General features: G+C 40.8%; 2 protein-coding genes across 2 annotated transcripts in view; one reads left to right on the top strand and one right to left on the bottom strand.

Annotated features, from left to right (window-relative positions):
• The window catches only part of LOC145439178 (kinesin-like protein KIF2A), a 280,717-nt gene that overhangs the window by 155,728 nt on the left and 111,588 nt on the right, over positions 1–13,401 (top strand). The window lies entirely within an intron of this gene.
• LOC145439177 (uncharacterized) overlaps positions 1–13,401 on the bottom strand; it is a 30,517-nt gene that overhangs the window by 5,141 nt on the left and 11,975 nt on the right. The window contains exons 7-18 of the mRNA XM_080316669.1: positions 11,772–11,892; positions 11,498–11,624; positions 10,947–11,116; positions 10,685–10,814; positions 10,505–10,620; positions 9,505–9,619; positions 9,128–9,256; positions 7,442–7,530; positions 5,849–5,955; positions 4,268–4,536; positions 1,880–2,086; positions 427–603 (exon numbers count right to left, since the gene is read on the bottom strand). Coding sequence (XP_080172795.1) covers positions 427–603; positions 1,880–2,086; positions 4,268–4,536; positions 5,849–5,955; positions 7,442–7,530; positions 9,128–9,256; positions 9,505–9,619; positions 10,505–10,620; positions 10,685–10,814; positions 10,947–11,116; positions 11,498–11,624; positions 11,772–11,892 — 1,757 coding nt within the window. The remainder of the gene's footprint in view (positions 1–426; positions 604–1,879; positions 2,087–4,267; positions 4,537–5,848; positions 5,956–7,441; positions 7,531–9,127; positions 9,257–9,504; positions 9,620–10,504; positions 10,621–10,684; positions 10,815–10,946; positions 11,117–11,497; positions 11,625–11,771; positions 11,893–13,401) is intronic.

A 13,401-nucleotide genomic window follows, 5' to 3' on the forward strand; every position in this document is an offset into this window, starting at 1 on the left:
ACGGGAAATGACATGATTGGTTTCAGGAACATGGTCACAAATGTGCTTATTTGTCAGCCTGTTGAAGAATTTAGACCGAGCAAGTCGAATTATGCTTGTCTGAATGCCTTATCTTTAATATTATACAGTGTTCTTCTAAAATCCCAAAAGGACTCGAGGCATACCTGAGAATCTGCCGCGGCACACAGTTTGGGAATCACTGGGTTAGGGTATGGTTCGGGGTTGTGGTTAGCGGTCGGATTAAGTTAGGGTTAGGTGTCTCATAAAATCACAATTCTGTCACTCAAACTGTTTATTCAGTCCCTTTTGACTGTGTCATCAAGGCAGCTGTCTCCCAGCTGTCACACTATTCAACTTCAACAACGATCAAGGCAACAAACCAAATCGTAAATTCCACAACACCAAACTATACACCTATCTACGTACTTTGTGAGCGCATTGTAGCAGATCAAGTCGTCGAGACCGTCGCCAGTGACATCTTCCACGAAGAACTGCGTGTCGTCAGAGCCTCTGACAAAGCCGCAATTTCCGGTTTGTCCTTCCCAATCCGGGCCGTTGCGTATCTTAAAATTGCCCGCGGTCCCTCGCAAGAAAAACACCTCGCTAGACGAAACAACACAGTTCAGCATTGAAGGCGTAATGAAAGCGGCACGCGTTATTCTCGGATTATACATGAAATCACAAATCACACATACATAAAACCAGGTGGTCAGTAACTAGAACTTTTTCGGAGTATTCCAGTCGATTTTTGCTACTTCTACTCAATAGGTGTATGTTTGTAGATTAATGCCACTTTTTTGTCATTTCAATATGAATGTAGGCCTACTATTCAATTGTATATTGAAGTTCTGTAACTCCAAGAAGCTCTTCAAAACTATTTACTTTTCAGCACTTTTGATTTTGAAAGGTAAAAAGTAGTCTTGGGTGAGTTTTCATCACTTTTCCGAGTGAAATTTTGATGAGAACCGAGTGAAACAACAACCTTACCACACTAATCGAGTCAATTTCAGTGCACTTTGTAATGCTATTATATGCTTGGTGTTTGACGCTAAGATTCATCATGCTTGTTGAAAGTAGCATCCTCCGGGTAACTGCTAAATATGCAACCTGTCGACGAAATCTACTTCTTGGAACTACCCACTTGAGTATTTCTTCAGGCTTTCATTTTCTACGGCTACATGAAGTAGTTTTGTTTTTAGTTGTTCTTTTGCTTGCGATATTTTGAAATGATGGAATTTAAGGTTCTTGAATTGATTCAACCAAAAATATGTCAATACTCTGGTAATATTTCATTAGTGTTGTGATAGGCGGTCAACTTTCGCCAAATTTTTCTTGTTTCTTGTAACCAGCGAGTTGTTATATATTCTGTTTAGAAGTCTGTTCGCTTATCATCATTACATCACAACATCAAAATTCTTCCAATATTTCGAATTTACCCAACCGCATTTACTGGCGCATATATATATATATATACATACTTTCAGCAACTTCTGAGCCAAATCTACTTACGTTTCACGTTTTGAATTCTGTCAAGTGTTGCCTTTTTGACAAACTTTACATAAAAAACGTAGCCACGTAATAGAATATAATAGCATATATAATAACATGGCGAGGTGGTGCAAGACTTAGAAAGCCTCACAAGGCTGTATCTGCACCTTCATTGTTCAGCGGCATATGCACATCATGAGCTCATGGTATGCACATGCACAAATCGTGTGTACGTATATCATGAGTCGATGTATATGCCGCAAAAACATCAAGGACAAAAATAAACTACGTCCTTCCTTCCTCAGAATTGAACCGAATTCGGTGTGCAGCGTTTTTTAGGGTAACCTGACCTGACTGATTCAATCAGTGAATGGCTGGAATCAAGACTTACATATAACCATCCGGATAGGCGCACAGCAAGTCTGGAACCTCGTCCTGATTCATCTTCCCTGAATACACGGTCCCGTAAATGCAGAAGTGCACAGCTTGGGCGTGAGCTTCCGAAAAGATATTGCCGCTATCCACACAATCGCGGTTGTTGCATGCCTTTCGTTCCCATTTCAAACCGGGACAATAAAATCCGGAGCACCTCCGGTACCTGGGTGGGCACGAGATCAACGATGACTTAAAATGGCGGTATTTGTACTCAAGTAGCAGTAATGCCGTAAATGTACAGTCTATTACAAGCAAAAGTTGTGAAACATGTCAAAACTACGTCGGGTAGAAGTAAAATACTTGAATCAGAAAATTCGGACAATTCCTCAATTAAAAAGTTTGAAAGACGTGAACTAGGCACGGAGCAACCGAGACAAGTGCCATAATAGAAATTACATTGTTACCACAATGTGGCGGGTAGGCTACATCCTCCGTTCGTCTCGATCTGTCCGGGACATAAAAGTAATCCCAAGCTATCAGATAATCACATTCTACTTCACATAATCACAAAACAAAAATGTAATAGTTTGTCCAAAAAAACTATTAAAGAACAAGTTTCAATAGTCCTGAAACAAGGATATTAATTAAGTAGAGTAGAAATTCATCATCATCATCCTCATTGTACTAAAAACTTTTCATCAAATCAACACACCACAAGATTGCGATATGATGAAAAGATAGGAGTGTGCCGAAACGACTTGGAGTAGTCTTAATCAGACACCCACCTTGGCCTACAGCAGTGGTTCTTCACCTTGCCTCCAGCGCCCCCCAAGGGGCGTTTTGGATTTTGAAGGGGGCAGAAACGCTCAGGGGCCAAATGGAGGGCGCTGGACTCAGTGGGGCGCTGAAGAAAAATGGCCTCACAGTAGATGGTGTAGTAAGAACAGATGATTATATAGTGGAACAATAGTTCTATAGGCCTATATCCCTGAGTTCTCACTGCAAACTATCTCAACAAAATCGGTCAAATCACAACATTTTTCGTTGCGCTCATCGCAAAATATCCACCGACGATGTTTCCATGGATGCAGTGGTTTATTTCAATTCATGTAAAAGGAAATTGGAGTCCTATTGAATTGCCAATTCGCGATTAAAACACTCCCGTCACGCTAGCTACTACAAGTCCTTCCGACTCCTTCCTATCTTTTCATTATATCGCAGTTTTGTGGTGTTTTGAAATGATGAAAATATTATTAAACTGATACTTATACTGATCTAGTACAGTTATTAACTCAAATATGGCGGCGGCAAAATATCTGTAGCTCTAATAGCTCAGGTTATTTTCCACATGTTTTGAACTATAGGTAGGCCTATCCTATCCTGCAATGCACTGTGGAAATCGAACTTTACTGTACAATTTTTTAGAGTGATGCCCTTTGTACATTAAAGATGTTTTGAAGCTTTTTGGCCAAATTGATCAACTAAATATACTTGTATTTGAGAGCTATAAAATTAAATCGTCATAATATTTCTTCATCGCATCATAAAGAATGATACTGCTCAGTGTTGTTACCTACATTCATGTTGAAGGTAAGCTTGGTGCAGAACTAAATTTAATGTGAACAAATCTCTACCACATTCTCAGTTGATTTAGTAGTCACACAAAGCATTAAAACAAAACCCAATCCAAAATCTTCCCCGTATTGCCAATCGCAAAGGTGAATACGGGCTGTGTAGATCTATCTCAAACCAAATGCTATGAGCCCGTAGGCCTTCCGGAGGGTTGGTATAACAACCTGGATTTGACCCCGAAAATAGCACATACAGTGATACCGTTAATTAGTCGAGTGGTCTAATAGTGAAGTCCCAACACGAAGCTGGATTTCGACCACTTACCCATTGTTTTACTGCAGTCCTTGAAATAGGAGGGCGCAAGACCCAGGGAATTTTTGAAAGGGGGCGCTGGAGAAAAAAAGGTCAAGAACCAATGGCCTGCAGCATGTAAATAAGAGGCTTACACACTGGATTTAAGAAAGGATAATATAAAAGGACGCAACAAAATGATTTCTTCATGTGTCGGTAGGTGAGGTCGATAGGTCAGACTGTGGTCAGGTAATCTTGAGGGCGAACTCGTATTGATTCAGTAGAAATTGCTTGTATTTTGATTTGACACTAAAAACTTTTCAAACATTTTATCTTCCATATCTACTACAAAATCATTAGATTTACTTGTAATCGAGCAGAAATTCATACATTACAAACTTTTTCAAACTTTTTGTTTTCTACTCCTGCAAGTTAATTCCACAGAATCTACATCCCACACGGCTCCGAAATCAATACATTCACTTGTAATCAACTAGAAATTCACAACATTACAAATTTTTTCAAACTTTTCGTTTTGTACCTCGTGTGATATCCAGCGCCGCAAGTCCTATCGCAGGAGCCATAACCTCCCCACTGACCCCATTTCGAGCTCCATTGCCGCGCCAACGCAGACGTCAGGGACCAAGAGGGGGCCGCGGGCTCCGCCGAGCGTGATTGCGGAACCACGCGAGGTTCCGGAACTAGGCAATTTTCGGGTACGCAATATTTCATCTGCAGCTGGCCTGTCTTATCCACTAAAGGCAGCCCGTTAAGGAGCGCGCAGCTTGTTGACGCCACTTTTGCGTTGTTCTGAAATGAAACGACTGTTGACGAGTGGCAATAGAGTACTTGACTGCTTCTACTTGATAGTTTTCCAGGCATAACTACTTACTTTTTTTCCCATTGGGTTTTGTAAAGTCGAAAGTAGTTTTGTGAAATGCTGAATGCACAACTGTGCAGTCCGTTCACCATACCATCAACCAGTATTGTAACCAAGTCATAAGGTTGCAAGTCCATCTTACTTTTATAGTTTTGACTCCAGACATATCGACTCATGTTCAATTCACTACCGACTCCGGTCAGGGAGCATGGGGTCGAGTCTTGAATCATAGTGTTCACTGTCCGTTATTGAGTTAAAGTCAGGTTCAACCAGAGTTGTAATGACTCGACTTGAGTCGCGATTTTTCGATGACTCGAGTCATTTTCTCAAAATACAGAAATTTCTCGAGTCAGTCAATCTGTGTAATGACTCGACTTGGGCTTGAGTCATTGCGCATAACTCGTACCAAGTCATATAATTCGAGACTCTGGCGGTCAAGACCGACGTTTCATTGTAATTTCGAAGAATAGTAATTTAACCACACTATCGGTATTTCATCTGCATTGGTAGTGTAACTTGAAAATGCGACCAGAAACTGTTAAAAGTGAGAAAAATTAGTATATTATAAATGCGAACCGTTCGATATCACCAAAAGTGGGTTAAACAAGACTTGAACGGGAAACTGAGCAGTCAACGCAATGACTTGGACACGGACTCGAGTCATTATACCATGACCCGGACTCGGCCCTCTGCTCGCTGACTTGGACTTGACTCGGTGGTGAATTGAAAATGACTCGACTTGACTCGAGTCAAAACTATAAAAGTGAGATTGACTTGTGACTCGGAGCCTTGTGACTTGGTTACAGCCCCGGTGTCATGCCATTTCAAAACTACTAATATCCTATGAGTCACAGGTTGTATATATATAAGTTGCTGAGAATGCTGCTCACAGAGCATATACGGAATGATGAAGGTCGTTGTGTCTATAATGTGTTACATACATAACTAAGAATTTTGTCACAACAAAAACGTACATGGCATCGAATGAATCAGGTATTGGTCACTTCTTGATTTGGCCGAGAGGTTCCGTATGCTTGGTGAAACAGAACACTTGATAACTTGATGACTACACATTACACAAGTAAAGTCATTTAAAAACAGGGACTCCAGTCAACCCAACACTGACGAAGATGCACACGAAAAGTGTTTGAATAAATAAATTATACTGCAACGAATACATAGCTTTCGAAGTAATATTCAAGTTTACCAGTCACGGATTCGATAAAGGAACGATATACTTACCAGTTTGCACGAGCGAATTCGATGCTTCGTCCCTTTGTCGCAATGGCCCACACAACGAGACCATTCCCCCCACGGTGTCCAAGTTCCCACACTTTTTGTCATCACATCTGAAACAATCCAGACGTTACCAAAACGCACGCTGAGACATGTAGAGCTGGGCAAAATGATTCTAATACGTACTCGAATCTGCATCGAGTATTAATTCCAGTCGAGTAGCGAGAAATGATTTTTCGAGTATTGAAATTATACGCTCATTGCTACTAGGAGCAAATTTATTAACAAGAATTATACCGTCTATAATATTTTCCACTGTGGAAAGCTGTAAACCTTGTTCGGTCGTATTGCAGGATACGAAACATGTGGCAAAAAGCTACGCAGTACGCACGTTAGTGGAAATGACCTATCTGTTACTTCGTTTCCATGCACGGCCGACGGACGGCCGAAAGGCCATGTCGCATGCATTGTACGTGTCGGCCATGTTTCCATGACAAGGCGTAATCCGACTGTGACTTGACCGAACTAGGTGGGCGAAGCGTTCGCGATGACGTTTTTGGCTTACTTAGTAATAATTTCATAATAATCACAAGATTACAATAAATGCCTCGGTAGGAATGAGCCGAGATGACTTGTAGCGCTCATTCAATCAAACAACCCGCTTTGACCTTGAACAAGTAGACCTAAATCCATCCAACATGTAAAATGGTCATGATAAACCACTTGCTTAAAACTGACAGAAGATAAAATAAGATGGAAAAAAGATGAAAAGTAGGTGGCATATCCTACTTTGTGGGAGATATAGATATGAGATATCGTGGTCCGATAATTTCGAGCACAGAATAGTAACTTGTCCATTAGTCTACCCCTACCGGTACTACTGTTTCGTTGTCGTGATTCGGACATGAACTTCGAATGTCCTGTTGATGATTTGCTTACCAGGGGTATGTGAAGAAGTTCACCTAGTTTGTAGTCAAACGGTAGTTTGTATTGTATCCATGCACCAGAACACAAACCCTCGAATTGTGGCAGCAGTGTATGTGAGCAGATCGCGAAGAAGATTTCGGTAGCCTACGGGTAATTCGTAGCCGTACCGGTACTACTAATTTCCGTTGCAATCATAATTAAATTCCTGGTTTCTCAATGCCTCCAAGATCCGTCCGGAGTGCAGCTATGGTTAATTTGATACGAAAAGTGTATTGTAAGTAGCAAATAGCAATTTGCTAATCGAAGACACAGCGCTAGCATGGCCGAACGGCCAAGCCGAAGTATTCACTCGATGGCCGACGGGTCGGCCGACGTGGGTGTGCTTGCGCAACAAAATTCTCTCGTTCGTCGGCCTAGTCTCTCGAAAATGGGCCCATCGGCCGTGCACGGAAACGCAGTATGTGAAATCTTGATCTACCCATTGCATTGCATGTCACCATGTGCAATGAAGTAAGTACGGTTGAAAAAATACCAAATCATCTGTGCTGTGATACAGAACCGGGATTATATTCTTTATGGTGGCATAAAAGATACATTTTTGAACTTCCCACATCATTCATACCGATGTGACATCAGAATGAACGACACTTGAATACTCAAAGCCATACTGACCTTCAGTGGTATTACAGGCAGGCAAATCGCATGAGGCGTACTCGTACGGGTATCCCTCGCAGCTATTTTTACGGGTACACAGTCGTTGCCTGAATTAATTGATATCATTAATAATGGCAGAGTGATAGAACGATTCCTTTCTAAATAGAGCAGCAGGTTGATGGAAATCCACTAATTGTGCATCCTTGCAGCGTTGGGAGTATTGAGTGTGATTGCTGCAGACAGATTACAGTCCAGATCAGTGGTTCTCAACCGGGGGTCCGAAGCATTTTCAGGGGGTCCGCAAAGCCTCAAAAAAGTTGATAACCTAATTTTTATTTTTTTAGTTTGGAAAAGCAAGAGGCAGTTTCGCTTTATTAATAGTAAAAGTAAAAAAAAAAAGCTCACATCTATAGAATGGCCATCTGAGATGAAATATCCTACTGTGCAGACTCATTTTAATTGCTAAATTGCCAATAGCCTACTGATACAAACATTTTGCAGTTTAGAGATGTTTTGTGGGGGATTGTGGAAAAAACTTGGATGAGCAAGGTCAATCACGGAGACTTGGATATGTTTACAAAAATCCATTTTCTCCTGTGATATACTCAACCATTTTTCCATAATAACTTCATGATAATCTGCTAGGTGGACAACCTTTTTGCTAATCACACCCGCATTTCAATTACTTATGTAGCCTGCGGCCAGATTCCAGGGCTTAGCCGTAATGAACTAGCTGGACGCAAAATACCTATGTTAAACTGTCCATTTGTAGTGAGCTCTGGCCTATTCTACTTTCTATATCGACCTATTATACGCAGCAAAATCGCGAGTGTTAATGTTATGAATAGTTACTGAGCTTGTGTATGATCGCATGAAGCGCGAAAATTATTCAGATTCCCAAACGGATTATGTCATTAATAGTGGCAGACTAGCAGTATCACATATGACTGTCAAATATTTATCCTTTCTCAGCCCATGTGATCAGATTCACCGGTAGAGTTGATAGAAAAAGTGTTTTCAAGAAATTAGGGCAAGTTATAAATGGTAAATGCATCTTCGGGTATGCCAATTGTTATTGCCAATTATTTTTATCAATTTTGGTGCCATATTTGTTGCGATCATAACCAAATGTGTCGCCAGATGCGTTACACGTTAATATTACATTCGCCACCACCTATATTTGTGGAAATGGATTTTCGGCACTCGTTCATATCAAATCGAAGGCGCGGATTTTCAAGACAAGACCCCGCATTTCAGGAAATGCAGTTGCAAAATTCGCTTTAAAATAATAGAAGTCTACCCAATTTCTACGTGAAATAGTATGATCTTATTTTCAGGAGAGGTCATTTTTTGCTGTCTAAAATCACTAATCCTGCAGTTGTCATTTGCACAGGACATATGACAATTGCAAGATAATTCAGCTAAATTTGAACGAAAACTTCATGGGGGTACGCGGCAGTCCGAAAAGGGTCCGCGAAGGCAAAAAGGTTGAGAACCACTGGTCTAGATTTCAACATATCACATGGCTAATTCCACCCTGGTCAGATTTCAACTCCCACTGGTAATAAGGTTCTTATGTAGAAAAATGCATGTAGTCCTGAAAGCAATATTAAAATTTCATACCTACATGCACCTATTTCAGATTAATACTATACTATGGTAAACGCGACGCAGAACTACACAATTTAGTAAAGGTAGCTTTACCTTTGTTTGATGCCAGTTCCACAAGTGCTGGAACAATTTGACCACAAACCCCACGCCGACCATAGTCCGTCGAGCGTAGGACACTCTTTGATTTGACAGCAATTATACTCCACCGAGCGACCATTACAACTGCAAGAAAAATCGTATCTGAAAAGTGGCTAGTTCTAAAATAACGAAGTATAGCAACATATAGTGACCAAATCACATTTCTCTGTAAAGTCGTCAATCGAACGAAAGAAATATCAACGGCACAAAAACTGTTTGAAACAGAAGCGATACCAATATGAGTTAAATCAGTTTTCAATTAGAGGAAGCAGACAGTTAGGCTGCTGAATAGCTCTCATATCAAGACTAGGTTTCATATTATTTCATATTACCCTCGAGTCAACTTCTCATCTGTGGCAGCATGAACACAATCACGATAACGAATCTGCTTTCCAGGCCCGCAGGTCTCACTACATTTACTCCATTTTCGCCACTGATTCCATTCGCCTAAACGTCGGGACAGGAAGAAGTTACTATACAGGCAATGGCATGGGTTTGGGTTGTAACATAGCATGGTAGAGCTACAAGCATCATGGAACATTGCAAGTTATGAGTGTTTTTTAACAACCCTTTGGAAGCCATAGTTCGATGATGAGGATATCAAATAGTAATCAAGTTAGGAGACGATTGGCAGGGGAGATAGCGCAGCGGTGACGATAAGCGCCTGCCGCCCGGGCAGCCCCCGTTCGATTCCGCGACGGAGGTTATTCTGGGCTCCTCATCCCCACGCGTCGCTACAGCGACAAAAGAGCCCAGAAAAAAAACCGATGAAATGGAGCTCTTACAAGGAATGGAGAGAGCAACAAAGAGCCGCGGAATAGAGACAAAACATGGTCGTTCGGCATCCTCCTATCTGCTCATTACATCGCACTGTACATTGTGTGTCTTGTTCAAAAATATATATAATCTGACGATTATTGATTTGATTATTGATTATTTCGCATTATAAACAATAATTCATCAGAATTGACGATTTCCTCCACAAATTATGAAAATAGATGTGTTTTTGCTTTATGGTTGCATCGAGATTCGAGAATGGACAATAGAATTGATGGCCAATGAGACTGATACATATAATTCAAATGCAAAACCGGAGGCGTTAAAGTAGTCATAGCCCGTACTCAAGTACAAGTTTTATTCCGATACGTACCATTCCAGTATCAGATTATTTTTGGGTTTCAACATAACCCATTCCATAGTTCCATATGAGGAATTGTCAATTAAATATCGCGGTTAGAATCCAAAAAAGATTATATTTGGTCACGCCAAATCTATAGGTTTACTGGGTCTGTCGACAATCACCAGTAATGTAACAAGCATATCAAATGTAACCTGTTTTATTCTGATTGTCCTGAGTAGCGCATTCGTACATGCTGTTGATTTCCTGCCAATCCGTTTCAGATAGACGGAATCCTTGCTTTCGGTGATTGATGATGAAACCGTTTTTCCTGAAAGGCATGAATACGTGCGAATGCTTCTCATGTCAGCACATGACATATGTATGTATAGTACCCAGTGATGGTGGGTCTTTTGTAGTCGATAGCGAACAAGTGGCTTGTATACTGCGACACTGATTTCAGATCGTATTCCGTAGTCAAGTATCTGTATCCGTGGACTAGCTTTCCGAAATTTTGAATGCCATCTAAATGTAGAAATGGTATCTTAAATAACTGCCGTAGTTATATCTAAGACTAGGATTATAAATATTTCACTACATAACCTCAATATAATATCGTACAAAGTTACCGCCGACTGCAAGAAGTTAGAAACTCACCAGGTCGAATATTGCGTTTATGAATATTGACATAAGCATCACGGTCTTCTCTGTTGTGTTCATGATAAAATCCAAGCAGGTGCATCATTTCTTTTTGTATCGCGGCCTCCGAAAAGCAACCCAAGGGCAGGTGCATTTCCTGCTTACCGCCAACCCGACCAACAAAAGACCTGATAAAGATATATAATCCATACTCATTTATCAGCAGATATGTGTTTACTTTGACTGTTTTAACGACAGTATAATTTGTTGTAGAACATAATTGAATCCAAGACACATTGGCTCCTGACCTTTATCATCACATAGGCCTATATTTTTAATGCTAGCTGTCGTTATTTAGACTCCAAAATCAAGACTGTAAAATGCTTTTTCAAAGACTACAATAAATCATTAGATTAATACAGTACCGAGTGATAAAGCTTATAAATGGAGAATATAATTGTTAGACATTGCTTGGTCCTAGATTTTAAAACCAACGGACAGACATTGCGTGGTATTCGTCAGTGTGAAAGTTTTAATATGAAACAAGTTCAGTGTTTGCCGTCACTTACTGGCACACAGTTCCAGCACTGGAAATATAAACATAGTCTTCCTCGGTGGTGCGGGGTACCATGTCAATGCATGTTCTAAGAGAAATGTTCTTGATTACGTAATCCACCGCTTCATATTCTTTCACATCTAGACGAATAGAATAAAATCGGGACAGCAATAAATATTACACCATGATAGCAGTTCTGCTGATTTACAGGACTGCGTATTTATCTTAATGCATTGTATTCGTGTGATTCTGACACAAATTCTCTTTAGCTATGAAATATATCTTACTAAGCGTCTGGTCCAACAAGTACGGTATTTTGTATCTCCCTTCGACTATGATATTTTTCCATAACTTAGAAACATGAGCCAAACTGGCAGAAAATTCTTCGCCGTCTTTGTGTCCAAACTCCTGACGATAAAGAATGGATCAGAGGTTAGAAAAAGCATAGCTAGCTACAGTTATTTACGTCCGAAACCAGTGATTGCCAACCGCGGCTCCAAGGTAGCATTCTTGTGGCCCGGACCGTAACTGCCGCACCCCAAACCTCCCAATTAGGGGGGGCCCGAGCTCGAAGGGGGCCCAAAACTATTTCGTGAATTAGCATAAATTATAGATTATTTTTTGAAAATTCATGCAGCTTTTCAATAAATTTTCGCGCTAGGCGCGATTTCAGGGTGCCATATATCATGATTATTTGGTACTCTTCCCCGAAGAAAAGAACACGCAAGATTTTTAGAAATGAACATATCGGCGTTGGCCAATACCGCGACACGACGCACCAAGACATATAACGATTTAGGACATATTACATACGACTCCGAGAAGTGTGCCAGAACAATCGGCACCGTAAAAACCTTGGCCGAAAAGGACTGCCCTTACGCTGACCGAAAACTCCGTTATATATACAAAATACATATAGCTTTAATTGTCCATAGCCTAGGCGCCTAAATGACTGGCACCGAATGTTCCTGTCTTGGCAATCTGAACCTCAGAAGAGGAATTCCATCCCGCAGGGAAAAATTATACGCCAGTGAAGAAAAATCAATTTGAAATCGTGTGCGTCTTTTAGTTAAGTACGTTTGCCCGATTCTATATTTTTGATGTAGCAGACAGGTCACAAAATAACATCATGTAACGAAGTCATACCAACGGGTCCGCCCGCCGAAGATGTTTAATTATTATTTACGGGCCCTACAGTTTCTAAGACACCTCACTCAGCTCTACCGGTAAATCTGATAAAGTGAGCAGAGAGGACAAGAAAATGATAGCAATATATATGTAATTCCCGACCTTATTGACCGATTTTATCATTATTATGGAAAATGTTTGCGCTTTGCGCTGGCTCACTAAACAGCACGGCTGATTTCGTGGAAAAAGCGATCAACATGATGGGGGGGAGACGGTTTATCAGCGTATGGGAGCCCAACACCCAAGTTTTTTGGGGACCTGACGAAGTGCTGTTTCGTTCCTGTCAACGGGTATACGCCCGAAGATGTTTAATTATTATTGAAAGGTCATACCTTTTCAAATACATCTCACTCAGCTCTACCGGTAAATCTGATTTATGTCAGCAGATAGGGGATAAAAATTGATAGCAATATATATGCAATCCTCAATGATACTGACCGATTCAATGATGAATTCATGAAATTTTTCGCGCGCAGTGCGTCTAGGCGAATGTGGGAGGCCCACTAAACGGACACTCAATATTGATGACAGGTAGCGGCAAATAGCGGTTGGACAAAGGGTGTCTGGCTTATCACCCTATGGGGGGCCGAATACCAACGTTTTGGGGGGGGCCTGACGAAGTGCTGTTACGGCCCTGCTTGTGGCTCTGATTAACCTCTAAATATGACCCAAAAACAAAATAGTGTACAGTTGCTGTTGGCTTCTATGAAGAGTTATAATCATAATTTC

Source organism: Botryllus schlosseri, chromosome 5 (assembly GCF_051294905.1).
Source record: "Botryllus schlosseri isolate E-star chromosome 5, Bs_hap1, whole genome shotgun sequence".
NCBI classification, from domain to species: Eukaryota; Metazoa; Chordata; class Ascidiacea; order Stolidobranchia; family Styelidae; genus Botryllus; species Botryllus schlosseri.